This window comes from Eschrichtius robustus, chromosome 15 (genome assembly GCF_028021215.1).
Source record: "Eschrichtius robustus isolate mEscRob2 chromosome 15, mEscRob2.pri, whole genome shotgun sequence".
Classification (NCBI taxonomy): Eukaryota; Metazoa; Chordata; class Mammalia; order Artiodactyla; family Eschrichtiidae; genus Eschrichtius; species Eschrichtius robustus.
The window spans coordinates 4,733,242-4,749,719 of NC_090838.1; the positions used below are offsets into that span (position 1 = coordinate 4,733,242).

Sequence of the window (16,478 nt, forward strand, 5' to 3'; positions counted from 1 at the left end):
ACGTGCCTAGAGCCCGTGTTCCGCAACAAGAGAAGCCACCACAATGAGAAGCCCGCGCACCGCAATGAAGAGTAGCCCCTGCTCGCCGCAACTAGAGAAAGCCCGTGCGCAGCAAAGAAGACCCAACTCAGCCAAAAATAAATAAATAAAATAAATAAATTTATTAAAAAAAAAAAAAGAAACTGGGACCAGGCAGGACTCATTCACTAAACAGAGAGGACTCTCCCACCCACCCCTGTTCTTTCTCTTCCTTCTCAGGATGACTTCCTCCTGATCCATTACGATAAAGGGCCCTGCAGGAACAAGCTGGGCCATTCCAGGGCATCTGTCATCTGGCATCGGACACAGGTAGGAGGCCGCTCACCTCGAACTCTGACCTCCGGGGGGAGAGAGGGAGAGAGACTGTGTGTGTACACGTGTGTGGGGTTTCCAGGAGACTTGCCAGTTGGTCCAAGGTCTGTTATATAGAAAAACAGCTAGTAAATGGGGTTCCTGCCTGAATTTTTCCCGGACTAAGATTATGCTTTCAGTAGGCCTGGAATAAATAGGCACCACACTTAGCCCGTGATGATTCTTCAACATCAGGCTTTCGATTGCTTGCACCTACTCTTGACCTTGGTAATGACCCACTGTGCTTAGTCAATCCTTGCATGGCCTTTAATGGAAGAGCATTCCATAGAGGCTCCCAGGTGAGCAAATTAGTCACAGAGAAGGGTAAGAGGGAAAGAATGGAAAGGTCCCTGGGTGGTGATGTCTCTGCAGCTGGTGCGGTTATTCATACTTTCAACACATATTTATTTCCTACTGTGTGCCTGGCAGTATTCTAGGAGCTGGATATACTCCAGTGAATAAGATAGATGCATCCTTCTCTGATGGAACCCACATTCCATGTAGGGACAGATAATGTATATGTACATGATGTGAATTCAGCTATAGGGGAGGTGTGACTGGGGAGGGGTCTTTTAGATGGTGTGGCTGGGAAGGCTTGTTGGAGGTGATGTTTATGACCGAGCACTGAGTTTTGGGGAGCTGGCCGTGGGAGTAGGTGGGACAAGGCAGAGGGGACAGTCCAGGCAGGGGGGACGGAGATGGGCTGATGGGCAGAACTATGGCATAAAGGTCCGTGGGGACAGAGCAGCAGGAGGCAGCAGTGGTCAGAGATGATCAGAGTTGACCCCACGGGCTTTGCAGGCTGAGGTGTGATCTTCGGGGTATGCTCTGGGCGCGGGGGCAGCCCACCGAGGGGAGCTGCAGGCAGGACCCAGGTGTGCGCCAGCTCCTGGGTGCGGGGAAGAGCCTTGATGGGCTCCGACCATTACCACATTCTCGGCATTTCTCAGCACAGTCTTGAAGCAGGCTGTCTGGGAGATGCAGGAACGGAGACTCAGGCAGTTTTGTGGGAATAGAAAGAGACCACCCGTAACTGTGCTTCTTCGGTGATCCTCACTGCAGACCATGTGGCAGGGCTGATGAGTCCACAGGCGGCCGGACAGTAGACGGTCCTGGCTTTGCAGGCCATAAGGTCTCTGTTGCAACTATCAGCTCTGCCTGGTAGGGAAGCAGCTGCGGCAGACAGTATGTCAACAAAGGCCCATGGCTGCATTCCAGGAAAACGCTTTAAACAATCAAGTGGTAGCATTGACTGTGGCAAAGGTTGCACAATTCTGAGTGCAGTAAAAACCATCAAATTGTGCATTAAATAGGTGAGTTGCGAGGTATGTGAGTTATAGCTCCATAAAGTTGTAAGAACCAAACTAAACAAAACGGACTGTGGACCGGATCTGGCCCGAGGGCCAGTCTGCCGACCTCGGTGTGGAGAGTGGATTTTAGCTGCGTTTTATTTCGTCCTCCTGGCCAGTACGGCCAGCTCCAGTGCTCGCCCCTCCACCTCTGCTGTGTAAAAAAAGCACCCCAAACAACAGAAATAGACTCCCTCGCGGTTCTAGAGGCCAGGAGTCTGGAGTCGAGGTGTGGGCAGGGCTCCCTCGGAAACCTGTAGGAGGGGACCTCCTGCCTCTTCCTGGCTCCTGGCCATTCCCTGCAGTCCTAGCTCCCGGCTCCCAGGTGAGTCTCTCCAGTACTTCATCTTTCTCTGTGCACACCTGTCTCTGTGTCCAAACTTCCCTTTGGATGAAGACACCGGTCGTAATGGATCAGGGCCTATCCTGGTAATGTCATTTTAACTTGATTCCCTCTGTAAAGACCCTCTTTCTGAATAAGGAGCTGCCTCTCCACGTGGCCTGAGCTCCCTAAGAGCATGGCGGCCGGAGCCGTGGCAAGCTTCCCAGGAGAGCGTGAGAGCCGTGGAAACCGTTGTCACCCTGCCCGATAACAAGGCTGGGCTGGGCGCTCACACCTCAGCCCTCATGCCCGTTTATCCTCGGGAGTGAGTCACGTGTTCCTGGGGTCCTGGAACAGCTGCAGTTCCTGGTAACAGTCATTTAGAGAACGGGCCCTTGAGAAGTGCAGAAGCCTGGACGGGGGTCCGTAGCCTCCCCAGTTGTTGAGGACGGAGCCTGGGGGCACCCCCCAGCAGCCTCTCTCAGCATCGTCGGTCGGCACCTGCCAGGGGCACCTGCTGAGTGCCAGCTCTGAGCCACATGGACAAAGGAAACCCCCCGCCCCCGATCTCAGGCCCCTCTCGGTGCTGGTGGAATTGAACAAAGGCACTCGGGGTGCAGGGGTCTCTTCCTTGGGGTGTGAGGAGCCCTGGAGACACGCAGGGTTGTAGACAGATGTCCACACGTTAGTGCTGGATTTGGGGTAAACAATAAAACATGAGTGAACAGTGTCAAAAGGAAAGTAAGGGAGTCACAAAAACTAGCAAATCGTGTGACATATAAACCAGGAACGAAGGCCAGAGGCTTGGGAATTAGCGAGGGACATGGTGTGCAGTGGAAGAGCCCTACCCAGAGCAGACATTCGCGTACAATCACAAGACCAATTTGCTCTTAAGCCTTCAGTTTTCATAGTTAGAACCACCTCCCAGCCAGCACAAGATACAGAATCTCCGTTACTGAAAGGAACTTTCGCTCTCGTAATTCGCTTTTAGAGGTAGAGCATCCACGTGGAAGCTGAGAAAGTCTTCGTTTCCCTTGTGAGTCTCCTGGTTTTCTGTCCGATTGGTGGCCTCCATTCCCTTACCTCTCAATGCCCTCGCGAACATCCTCTGGAGACACGCTTGTTGTGGAGCGCCCCTTGCCTTTCCCAGTGCTGTTCCAGCGATCAGCCATCATGCGTAAGAGACAAGGGCGGCATTCCTTTCTCAGTCAAGTAAAGCTTCTTCCTTAGGAGGCCAGCACCTGACAAGGGGGGGTCTCACCCACACTGGCTCTTCCTTTCCTTCTGAGCAGGAGACCCATCTCCCTGTAGAGAGAGCTCACTTTTAGCCCGAAGGCGGCATTTAACACGCGGCTGATTGCTGATGTCTGTGCTCACCTGTGCTGGAGGTGCCCTCGCTCAGCCCCCCGGGCCGGGCCACAGGCAGGGGCCTCGCGCAGTCACCTGTTCGGAGGGTATTTTTCACTACGCTCAGGAAAATACACACAAGTCGTGTCTTGTACTTGAACTAGACGCCAAGTCCTCTCTGGCTTAAGTACTGGGGCCTTTGGAATCTCTCTTTGGCCATAGATTTTGCATTGGTGAAATGAGAAAATTGGACTGGATTATTATCCAGGGTCAACCGTGGTTTCATTATTCTACGTTTATAGGGAGGTGGGACCCGCGCTTGTGACCACGGCAGGGAGGGGACGTCGTGTCAGCCCTCTGTGTGCATTCCTAGAGCCCACGCCCCCCCGGGACTGCAAGGCCATGTCTGCCTCACTTCGGTTTCCGACCTGGCGGCCCCATCGAACTCCCAGCTTCGTGCCCACCTGGCTGCCAGCGCCTCCACTTGGAGGTCTAACGGTACATTTCAGATAGAACAGGCGTGAACAGAATTTTACACTTTCCCTCAAGATCGCCTCCTCCTCCAGGTCTCCCTCATTTCGGGAAGCGCACCCCCAGCTTCCGTATCTTCTAAACAAAAGACCTGGGCCGCCCCCAGGGTTCCCACTCCCCCCAGCACCCCTCCACTCCGGCCACATCACCTCCTTCCTGCTCCCCGAACGCTACTCCCAGCCTCCCTGCACGGGTAGCCGTCCTCACCTTCCCTGCTGGGGTCCTTCTCCTTCGGACAGCAGCTCGGCGGTCCCATCCTCAGAGACGGCTTTCCGTCACTCCCTTATCAGGCCCCCGTCTCCACCTGCCTGACTCCTGCGGGACCTGCCGCCTCTCCTGAGGCTGTTTTCAGTGTCCTGACTGTTTTTGTGCAGAAGTTTTTCATTATCTGCATCCATCTCCTCCTCCCAACAGGAGAACCCATTCTCTCAGAGGACAAAAGCAGACCCTAATTCCCTCACACTCTATCCAGTTCAGAACAGCAAATGTTCATTAAGCAGAGAAAAGAGGAGCTCTGTGGTGGGGCGAGGACGACTGCAGTGGGAGCGATCAGTAAACGTTCCACGTAAACGGCGCAGCTGCCACCGGCCCTCTTAGCTCATTCGTCCCCTGCCTCAAAACACACACAGGGCCAGCGTAGTGAGAGCATTCAACAACCGGCCATGGGGCGGCAGGGGGCAGGCCGACTTTGTAGGGTCGGTCGCTTTCTGTGGCGTCAGCACCCCCAGGATGGCTTGGTGATGTTTCAAGTTGCCAAGGTGATGTCATTGGATGGAGAACTGGGAAGAGACATGGGAGCAGCCCCCATATACCCCAGCACAGCCCTCGGCCAATGACCCGGCCTCTGTGCAGTCAGGCCTGGGCGCGGCAGACACCCGGGCTGTGTCCGATGCCAAGTTTCAGTGAATTAAATGTGTCCCGTTCATCTTACCATCTCTTTGACTTGGGTTAGTGTTCCCAAGCCCTGGAGTGGTTTTGTCACATAACTCTCTGGGGGGAGAGGATTCAGAAGCTACTAGATTCCATTGAACTGGTTCATCCTATAAACACATACCGGACGTTTGTTAAGGCAGAGCCACCAGGCTGTGCACAGGGGCTTATGATGGTCACACAAACTGTGTTCTGCTCTGAACGAGTGTACCTCTTGAGAAACTGTCTGACGGGTTAGCCGTTCCTTTAAATCAGGGTTTGCCAGTATGAATGATCCCCGTTTCACCGTGATTCCTTCTTTATCCTTCTGTCTCCTACAGTGTATCATTTCTGCCTGACACGTACTTATAAGATGCTAAGTGATTTTTTTTTTTAATTAATTAATTTATTTATTTATTTTTGGCTGTGTTGGGTCTTCGTTTCTGTGCGAGGGCTTTCTCTAGTTGCGGCGAGCGGGGGCCACTCTTCATCGCGGTGCGCGGGCCTCTCACTATCGTGGCCTCTCTTGTTGGGAGCACAGGCTCCAGACGCGCAGGCTCAGTAATTGTGGCTCACGGGCCCAGTTGCTCCGCGGCATGTGGAATCTTCCCAGACCAGGGCTCGAACCCGTGTCCCCTGCATTGGTAGGCAGATTCTCAACCACTGCGCCACCAGGGAAGCCCCTAAGTGATTATTTTTGTTGTGAGGTATTTGCTTCCTGTCTCATTCTTTATTGTTGGCTGACTTCCTTCTGACAATATCTGTATCCTCCCATCACCAGTTGGGACCCACTGGGTAACATCGCTTGTTCAATGGCATGCAAAGAAAGAGACAAGATAGCCTGAGTGAAAATGAAGATGGTGTTTTTCTTATTGACCAAAAACGTGAGCATTTGGTGAAGGATTTTGGTGTGTTATCAGTTCAAGAGTCCCTGGCTCCCTAGAGACTGAGAAAGTGTCCCAGGTGGTTGAGGTTATTCATGGTGCCCTGCAGATCAGTGACGCCTTCCTGGGGGGTTTTATGTATTCTGAAATATCTGTGTGCGTGATTTTAACATAGCATGATCTGAATCCACACCACGTAGTTCCACCATTGACATTATGTTCAGACAAATGGACTCAGCCAGTCGGCAGAAAACACAGATTCTTAGCATGAGCACAATCTAATTTAGAAACACAACGTGGTGTGTGCGTGCGTGTGTGTGTGTGTGTGTGTGTGTGTGTGTGAGATGGTTTTCCGGCAAAATCTAAGGGTGTACTTTCATTCACGCTGCTGTGATGCTGTAGTGTAGCATCATACTTCTGAGCTGATACTAGCTCTCGGAGATCTTTTACTTCATCTGCTTATTTTATAATTGAGAAAACTGAAGCCCAGAGAGGTGAACACACTGAGTCAGGATTAGAACCATGAGCCCAAGGGGTTCATGTATTTATCGCTCTGAACACTAGGTGGCGGACGAACTCCACCTTCGGATTCCGATTCTGGGCTCTAGCAGCTGGTGGAGGGGACCAGTTAAAGAACAACCCCCCTTGCTTCTTTGTCCAGCCTCACTGCCTGATTTGAATGACAGTATGTCTACATTTGAGGCTTATTTCCTTCGGCATTTACTCGTACCTAGGGATAAACATATGTTTTTTAAAAAAATCAAAATTCCTAACAGTAAATGTTGGGTTTTAAACTCCAGGAATAACACAGGTCTGGTCACCTGCTAATGCACCATGCCTGTGCCTTTCTGTTCTCCCACCTGGAATGCCTTCTCCGACTCATTTTTGTTTACCACCCGCCTCCTCATAATCGTTATAATCTCAACCATTTCCCATTGCATGCAAAGTCTCCTGCCCCTGGAGATGTAGGTGTCTGGCTCCTGAGCTCCCTTTACACCCTGGAACCCAATGGCAGTTTTTGTAAAGTGTATTATTATCAGTTGTAATCACGGTCTCTTTCCACCAGACTGGGTGGTCCTTGAGAGCCAAGATCTAATGTGCCTCTGTGTTTGCCACACCTAGTACAGCGTTTGGCTCACAGGAAGCTTGTTGGTTAACTGGATGTATAATTGGATGGAGGTTTGGGTATTTAGATGGAAGGAGGGAAGGGAAGAGAAGGGAAAGGAAGAAAAAAAGGGAAAAAAGGGAAGAGGGAGTGAAAGGAAGGAAGTGAAGGGAGGGAAATATGGATAGATGGATGGATGGGTAGGTGAGTGGATGCTGGATAGATGGATGATGATGGATGATGAGTGGATGAATAGATGGACTGATGGATGGATGGAGGGATGATATAGGTGGTAGATGATGGAAGCATGCATGGGTGGATGGACGAGTAGATGGAGAGATGACAGATGTATGGAAAGATGGGTGGATGTTGTGTGTGGATGGATAGATGGATGGATATACGTGGGTGGATGATGGATGGGTGGATGGATGGATGGATGGATGGATATAAGTGGGTGGATGATGGGATGGACGGGGTGGATGGATGCGTGGATGAATGGATGGATGGATAGATGGGTGGATATAGGTGGGTGGATGATGGGTGGATGGATGGATGGATAGATGGGTGGATATAGGTGGGTGGATGGATGGGTAGACAGATGGATGGATGGGTAGATGGATGGATGGGTGGATATAGATGGATGGATGGATAGATGGATAGATGAATGGATATAGGTGGGTGGATGATGGATGGGTGGATGGATGGATGGATGGGTGGATGGATAGATGGGTGGATATAGGTGGGTGGGTGATGGATGCGTGGGTGGTTGTGTGGTTTATACTTTAGCTATCGAACCTACAGACCAGCCAACTCACCCTCTGCTCCTCTGTTTCCTTCTTGCAGGTTGTGGGCATTTTTGCTGGATTTGGGCTCCTTCTCTTGGTGGCCTCGCCTTTCCTGCTCCTGGCCACTCCGTTTGTACTTTGCTGCAAGTGCAAGTGCAGTAAAGGCGACGATGACCCCCTGCCCACCTAGAGGAAGGCGTGCTGCTGGAACAAGACCCCACCTCCAGGAAGTGTGGTTCTCTCCCATCCCCACCCGCCGTCCCCCTCTCACTAAACATCTTTCTTGCCTTATGTGCCCCATTGAGCTTCACAGTGTCACGCCGGATGCCGTGATTTCAGGGACTGATATCAGATCGTTGGCGGAGGCCCCAGGTGCAGTCACCCCGGCATGGGGGAGGCAAGGCTGGCATGGGTGGGGCACGTCCCACAGAGTCGGTCGGTCTCTGCAGACTTGACAAGGGAGCTGCTGTATGGAGCACCAGGTAGTGGTAGACTAGGAACGTCTGGTGTTGCTTAGGAGACCTTCTCTCGCAGAATGTTGTCCGTCTCCTCCTTGGCTTCAAGCTGGCGCCACGTTGCTGAGAGAAGAAGTCTTTTAAGGATCGCCTCTCACTTCAGACAGAATCCAAGTGTTCTGACTTGAGAGAAGCACTCTGTTTATGACAACTCTTTTTATTACTAATGGCGTTTAGTAAAATCCTTTTTAGAAGGTTTTTTTTTTTTTTTTTTTTCCAACTGAGTAGTGAAAAATCAACAAGGTGCATTGAAACCATCCTATGCCTTTTCTTGAAATGTGCATTTTAAGAAGTTATGGTTAAATGACCTTTCTGGCTCGGCCACTTTTCAGGAGATTGAGAAAGCCTTATGCGCTCTTTGTGTTTTTCTTGAAACTTGTGGAGACTTTTTGGATGCTGTAAGCTGTGTACTGTTATCAACGTGTTTCCTGTATCGTTGCATTTCTTTGAAAATACTGATGCATTTGAAGGAACATGTCCATCCTTAGGTTTGCCTTTTGTTTTTCTCTCTCTGGTGATTCAGCTCAGCTCACAGGGCTCCTCTCTTTTCACCCAAGTGTCAGTAAATATTTTTTCATGTCTTCGGAAACCAAATGTTTTACTTGGAAATAGTTCTGCTGAGAATCCCTGTGGTTTGGCGGTAGCCTCAGTCTCCTCAAGCAGACAAAAACCAAGCAAATAGTGACATTGATGCCCAGAAGGGGGGCCTCCTATCAGGGCTGGGGGGCTCCCAGGGCCTGGGGGAGAAGCTTCCGGAGGTTCACAGTTTTTGTAATGACTAAGTTAATTTGGAGACATCATCGTAGTTCCAAATCCTGTTGCTTACCATTTTGCTTACCCTGCTGAAAAAAATCTTCCATTTCACTTAGTTATTTTGATTGGTCTTTTACAGGCTGTGTGTGTCTATTACCACGGCAGCAGGATGCCCGGATCAGTAAGACACACGGAACTCCATCAATTGCCTTTGGACAGTGTGTTCTTTACAGAAAGTTGACTTTAATAATGGCTTTTAAAGGGCAAACTGATTGCATCCAACTTGGGACTTCTAAACATAGTAGAAAGGCAAATGTTGTAGATTTATCATGGTGGAACTTTTTTTAAAGCTTACTAAGCATTCCACAAAGGAGTAAAATGAAAACAAACCCTGACTTTTATCTCAGTTGTTTGCTTGTGGCAAGCACATCTGTGAAGTGTGGTGGTGTTTTACATCCTTGACTTCTGCGTTTGTGTACCTGTCTCAGGTCCTGGTTCCCGTAGAGAGATGTCTTTATTTCCTAACATTTCATCAGTTAGGAGACACAGGCTCACCTCACTCTTCCCCTCTAGTATTGATTTTCTTTTTGAAACTGAAGCCATTTAGGAACCCAGTCTGTGTCAAAATTACATGCAAAATATCCTCCTTATAATTGCAGTTTGAAAACTCAGTAACAATAAGAATATGCCTGGGACCGTCTTTCCGGATGAAGCCTGAGCACCAGGTCTCTGTAGCTTGAGATGTTTTGATCGGGCCCGGAGGTAGAATGGCTTTTCTGGAGAGAGTGACAACTCCGTGAGGCCTGAAGATGAGGTTGGTGGCCCAGACGTGAGGCGGCGTTGCGATCTGTGAGTGCGCTTTCAAATTCGTATGGAATACAGTAGGCTCGTGGCCCGTGTCCAGTGGTCCACGGAGCAGGTCTTCATCATCCCAGGTCATCCTGCCTGCGCTTGCTACTGCCCGTTGCATACAGACGTCCATACGGTAGTGCCCCCTCCTTTGGGGTGGGAACCAGAGCCTTTGGAAAGGTTGCATTCCCTGGGTCAGCGCTCAGGTCCCTTTATTCCTAGCGAGTCGGGCTGTCTTGTGTCTCCTAGAAGAGTCCATGGGCAAATCATGCACATCCAGAGCACCAAACATCCCTGTGCCTTTACCTCTGACAGGCTCATAGCACGTGGTTTGACCCAGGTAGGGAACACCTGAGATTCTGGGGCCGGCCGGGGCCAAAGCAGCACCTACTTGCTCTGAGGTTTTGCATCAAGCATGCCTCAGAATGCTCAGTCTGATTCAGTAAAAACAAAACTAAAACTGTCTACTCCCTAGAAAGATACCAGCGGGATCGCATTGAGATCCTTCCATAGACTTGCATCGCCCCCATCTGACTCCTTTTCGTTCAGGGAGGAATGCCATCCCATTGTTTGTGGGGACGCAGTATGAACCAGGCTTGATGTCAGATGTAAACAGGATGTGGGAAGGTGGCCCGCGGTTTGGGTTTTGACCTTTCTGTCCCTCCCAGTAAAACCTGGGGATTCGATGCTTAGGAGGTGGTCTTGATTAAAAATGACACTTTTACAGGTGGTTTTCCTGCTGACTCTGGAAAGTCAGCAGGAAAAGTCTCTGGAAGCACACGTCTGTTTATTCATTTAGAGGCCTTTAAATCTGGGGACGAGGGGAGGAAGAGGACGGAGACAGACCACGGCTGACCCTGCCACTGTCCGGGTGGGGTTCTCTGAGTCCCTTTGGTAACTGACAAGGCCGTGAGGTCTCCCCGGCCGTGCCTGGTCTCCGAGCTTGATCCTGCCCTGCATCCTTCAGCCTGGCGAGCCGAGCTCGCCATCGTCATGGGGGACCAGCGCCATCACAGGCGTCTCTGTAGATGTTCACGGGGCAGAGACCAACCTGGGACCTGAGCATGCGCAGAGCCTTTGGCTGTCCAGACCAGTGTCGGCTCCACCTCCAGGGGGAGCTGCGGGCTGAGGGACCAATATCCGCCACCCCTGGCATCTTTTTAAAGGGGAACAAATTCTCTTTACAGCATATTATTGCACAAAACCTGTTTAGCAACCAGGCCAGTTCCCGGGGGAAGGGGAGTACCAGATATGCAAAAATTACTCCAAGATGATTTTATCTTCCTCTCCTATGTTACAAATGTTAAAGGTTATTTCGCACATTAGAAGAGAGCATTTTTCCCTTGGTCGTCTTTAAAAATGAGAGGATTGGAAAGAACCAGGGTGGGTTTTTTGTATATTTCTCAGATTCTCGTTGATTAATAAATACCCCGGTATGTGTATATAAATCACAGTAAAATCATCAAGGGAAAACATTTTGCATGTATAAAGCTTCCTGAAGGTCTCTTTAAAAAATACCAAAGCTTGTTTATTCCTTATCATTAACGCAAGCCCTTATGAAAGTAAACAAAATAAAGCGTTATGACTGGTATTGTCAAAAATGCCTGCTGGAAAGAAGGGGCTGCATTAAAGCAGAATGACGGGTGCATCCTAACCAGGAGAGCCTGCTGTTTGGGTGTGTAAAGCCCGTGGTCTCCCCGTCCTTGGTTTGCACAATCCTGTCTTCCGAGATTCCAGCAGCCTTCAGGGAGGGGTAGGTACCCGACCTTTCCTTCATTCCATGCTCATTTTACCATGGGTGTATTTTAATCTTGTATAAAAATATGCATGAATGAGTCATGCACATGTATACATTATGTATTTGACAAGTGGTGGTAAAAACAAAAAAACAAAAACAAGTTTAGTTTGTGTTTTTGAAATGTCAGTACGTTTTGTGCCACTAACACTGTGATGTATAAAAGAGCTGTTTGAATGCCTTTTAATGTTGTGTTTTGTACTTTGGAATCATATGGAAAAGTTTGATTTGTAATTTCAATACATATTTTAAGTGTATTGTGTCTTATGTAGTTTGTCCCCCCCTTTAGAAGGGATTTCTTTTTAAAGATATTTTGGCTGGAATACAGGTTACTTTTGTAAATCCTGTCTGGCTCCATCTTTTTTATACTCTTAGTTGACTGCTGTCTTGAAGACTGAAAATATTATGAGGATTGGAGGTGAACGGGAAGGGGAACTTCTACCACCGGGAAAACAGCTTAAAAAAAAAAAAAGTAATAATTAACATAGGCTAGGATATTGTTTTGGGTGTACAGCATAGTGATTCAATATTTTTATACATTATGAAATGATTACCACAGTAAGACCGGCTACCATTCGTCACCATATAAAGTTTTTACAATCTTTTCTTTTTTATTGGCGTGTAATGGCTTTACAATGTTGTGTTAGTTTCTGCTGCACAGCGAAGTGCATCAGCCATACAAACACACACATTCCCTCCCTCTTAGACCTCCCTCCAATCCCATCCCCCATCCCACCCATCTAGGTCATCCCAGAGCACCGAGCTGAGCTCCATGTGCTGTACAGCGGGTTCCCACTAGCTCTCTATTTTACACACTGTAGTGTATGTATGTCAATCCTAATCTCCCAGTTCATCCCACCCTCCTCTTCCCCGCCGTGTCCACCCTTCCGTTCTCTACGTCTGCATCGCTATTCCTGCCCTGCAAATAGGTTCATCTGTACCATTTTTCTAGATTCCACATACATGTATTAATATACGATACTTGTTTTTCTGTTTCTGACTTACTTCACTCTGTATGACAGACTCTAGGTCCATCCACATCTCTACAAATGACCCAATTTTGTTCCTTTCCTTTTTATGGCTGAGTAAACTTATTGACTATTTTCCCTATATTACCTTGCATCCCTGGGATCTTACAGCTGGAAGTGTGCCCCTCTTAACCTCCTGCACATTACCTTGTCCATCCTCCAGCCCCCTCCCCTCTGGCAACCACCAGTTTGTTCTCTGTAACTATGAGTCTATTTCTATTTTTTTTCATTTGCTTGTTGGTTTTGTCTTGTAGATTGCACATATAAGTGAAATCATAGATTCTTTGTGTTTCACTGTCTGACTTATTTCACTTAGCATGATACCCTCCAGGTCCATCCACATACACTGAGGTTTTCTCTCTTGGGAATGTTCTCAACTCTGTTCTGCAGCCAAAACGATCTGGGACGCTGGGAAGGTGAACCCACTCAGCCTACCCTGTCTCCTTCTCACGGTGCCAGCCCAGGAAGGCGGCATCGGAAAGCATCCCAGCCTGGCTCCTCTACTTACATCCACAGAGACAAGCACTTGCAAAACTACTAAAGTTTACAAGACCATCATCAAAATCAGTGATCATCCTTTCACTACTGGGAAAAAAAGAATAAATATGGATTCTGTGTGTTTAGCAGGGGAAAAGAATAGTAACTCTGAGTGTTCCACATTGATTTTCCTTTGCTTCATCTAAACCTCATGGAAGAATGTACGTACCTCACTCGTTAACTTGAAATGAAAGGCTAGAAATAGACAGTTAGTTACCTGTCCTATGGCTACATTTTAAAAACCACCCTTAGAATCTGGAGATGCAGATGGAGCAAGGAGTGTTGTGTGAACTGGGGACTCGTTGCTAGCACTGAAGACACAGAGTCCCTGCTCACAGGGACTCCTAGTCTGGAGTGAGGCAGGTCTGCCCATCAGAGACGATGATTAGTGATCTGCTGGGCCACCTGCAGCCCCTCAGCCAGAGAAGCTGTCAGGAGGATGAGCTATGTGAAGTGGGTCTTGGAGGTGAGTAAGGGTCAGCCAAGCAAAAACGAGGGCTGGAGTGTTCAAGGGAATGGCCCGGTCCAGCAAGTGCAAGGGCTTTGGTCAGACCAGCACACCGGGGCTGAACTGTCACTCAAGCGTCCACCTGCGGTGGGCATAGCGTGAAAAGCTCTGGGACTCGACCTTCATTCTAAAGCTACGGGGAGTGGGTCGGTTTTCTACGGCTGCCATAACAAAGCCCCACAGACTGGGGGGCTGAAACAACAAAAATGTCTTCTCCCACAGTTCTGGAGGCCAGAGGCCCAAGGTCAACGGGTAACAGCTTTGGTTCCTTCTGAGAACCCCGAGCGAGGAGGATCTCTTCCAGCCTCTCTCCCAGCTTCTAGGGGTTCGCTGGCATCTCAGGCGTTCCTTGGCTTGTTCATGCCTCAAACCAACCTCTGTCTTCATCTTCACATGGTCCTTTCCCGGTGTGCCTGACTGCCTCTGTGTCCACATTTCTTCTTTTTATAAAGACACCAGTCACTGGATTAGTCCCACCAGGGACAAATCATCCAGGATGACCTCATCTTAACTTAACCGTTTTCAAAGACCCCGTTTCCAAATGAGGTCACATTCACAGGTGCTCGGGGTGAGGATTCCAACATGTTTTGGGGGGTCACAGCTCAGCCCAAAGAGGGAGCATGGCCCATGGGTGGACAGCCCTGCCCGAGTAAGACCGATCACAGAAGGCAGAGAAGACCCAAAGGTGGGGGACTGCCAAGCCTCCCCCGCCCTGAAGCAACCCCTCGCCACTCTGGTTGGACCTCAGTTCTTCAAGCTGACCTGGAACGTGAGAATCACCCCAGAGGACACTCTGCTGAGAAGCAAACTGCTTTTAAGCAAAATAAATCTCTGTGTGTGTGTGTGTGTGTGTGTGTGTGTGTACACATGGGCGCATGGATTCGTCCTGCCCACAAAAAATACTCCTCTCTGTACCAGCACTCACCAACATCAGCCTCTTAGGGGACCCAAACTGCAGGGCATGGGAGGGTGTCGGTACTAACCACGGCTTGTGTGCCTATGAGGGTTGCTGCGAAGGTCGACCTCACCGTGTGCCCTGTTCCTATGGGAGAATGTAGCTGCTGATGTGGCCAGATCCAGAGACAGTGTCAAATGCTCCTGTTCCCTGGGCTCTGTCTCAGCCCCTGGGTGACTCAGACGTTTAAAGATAGCCATTCCTGCTCATTACTGGTTTTTTACAATTCTTCCCTTTCTAGCGTCTCTCAGGGTGTGCGTTTTAGGAATGGGGCCGACACGGGACGGGAGGCAGAGCATCATGGTCAGGAGTGCGGCCACTGTGCTCAGGGCACCCTGGGCTCAGGTCCCAGGTGGGTGACTTCCTAGGCATGTGACTTACCGTGGGGGTCCCTTTCTTCATTTGAAAATGAGGGTTAAAATACTTCACAGGATTTTTTTTTCTACTTGCTTTTTTCAATATTTATTTAAATTAAAAAAAAATTTATACAATTTTTAAAGGTTACTTTGCATTTACAGTTATCACAAAATATTGGCTCTATTCCCCGAGCTGTGCAATACATCCTTGAGCCTGTCTTACACCCAATAGTTTGTGCCTTACATTCCCTCTCCCCCGCCCCCGTGTTGCCCCTCCTCCACTGGTAACCACTAGTTTGTTCTCTGTATCCTTCACTGGACCTTTCCAAGGATAAATGAGAAAATGCAAGTCAATCGTAGAGTGTTGGGCAACATGTCAAGTCACTGATGAATTCCGGTTCTGATGTGGGTGACGGCTCCACCAAGAATAGTCACTCACATCCTCCAACTACAAAACACCGGGGTCCTCTCCCCCTCTTCTCATTCTACGACCCGTGAAACATGCCGGATCCGACCACTTTTCCCTCTGACATCACAGCCCATGCTGCCAGGGATGCTGGTGATGGTTGTGCTGGACTCTTCAACACAAAGAAAAACGGAGTAAAATTCTCCATATGGGAAAACCAAAAGTCATTCACTTGTCCCCCTAGGTAGTTATTTGGGTCTTTTTAAATACATATTTTAACTCATTCTATATATAGTTTTTATCGACTTAGAAAATCCACTCAGAATGTCCATATATTTAATGCAGTTTTCATCACACTGGAAAGCTCCAGGAGAGCATAGTCTGTTCTCACGCCTCAGAATCTCTCTGTTTATCACAGCTTTTATGAAAGGCCCAAAATGTAAAAAGAATAAATTTTGAAAGCTTCAGAAAAGTGAACTCGATTGTTAGTTTTATCCAGGAGGTTAGGAAATTAACATTATAAATATGGGTTTTTACTGTTGGCATCACTAACTCCTACTACTGTCTGACACATGGTAGAGACACAGTAGATGCTTGTCAAATGAAGGAATTAGTTGCTCTGTGAGTGTGTGTGTGTGTGTGTGTGTGTGTGTTTACAGGAGGAAGGTCAATTGCTTGGGTCATTCAGTTAAAAAAAAATCAACCATTAAATTTGAACTGGCAGACCCAGCAATCCCACTACTGGGCATATACCCAAGAGAAAACCATAATTCAAAAATACACGTGCACCCCAATGTTCATTGCAGCACTATTTACAATAGCCAAACGGATAAAGAAGATGTGGTACATTTATACAATGGGATATTACTCAGCCATAAAAAGGAACGAAATTGGGTCATTTGTAGAGACATGGATGGCCATAGAGACTGTCATACAGAGTGAAGTAAATTAGACAGAGAAAAAAGAGAAAAAAATATCATATATTAACGAATATATGTGGAATCTAGAAAAATGCTATAGATGATCTTATTTACAAAGCAGAAATAGATACACAGTCGTAGAGAAAAAACATGGACACCAAGGGGGAAGGGGCAGGTGGGATGAATTGGGAGATTGTGATTGACATATATACACTATAGATACTATATAGAAAA

General features: G+C 48.5%; 1 protein-coding gene across 4 annotated transcripts in view; it reads left to right on the plus strand.

Moving 5' to 3' along the window:
• RNF144A (ring finger protein 144A) overlaps window positions 1-11,791 on the plus strand; it is a 114,248-nt gene extending 102,457 nt beyond the window's left edge. For all 4 annotated transcript variants that reach the window (XM_068564047.1, XM_068564046.1, XM_068564049.1 and 1 more), the window contains 2 exons: window positions 259-348; window positions 7,681-11,791. In XM_068564047.1, the coding sequence (XP_068420148.1) occupies window positions 259-348; window positions 7,681-7,812 (222 nt within the window). In that variant the 3' untranslated portion in view covers window positions 7,813-11,791. The remainder of the gene's footprint in view (window positions 1-258; window positions 349-7,680) is intronic.
• The last annotated feature ends 4,687 nt before the right edge of the window (window positions 11,792-16,478 follow it).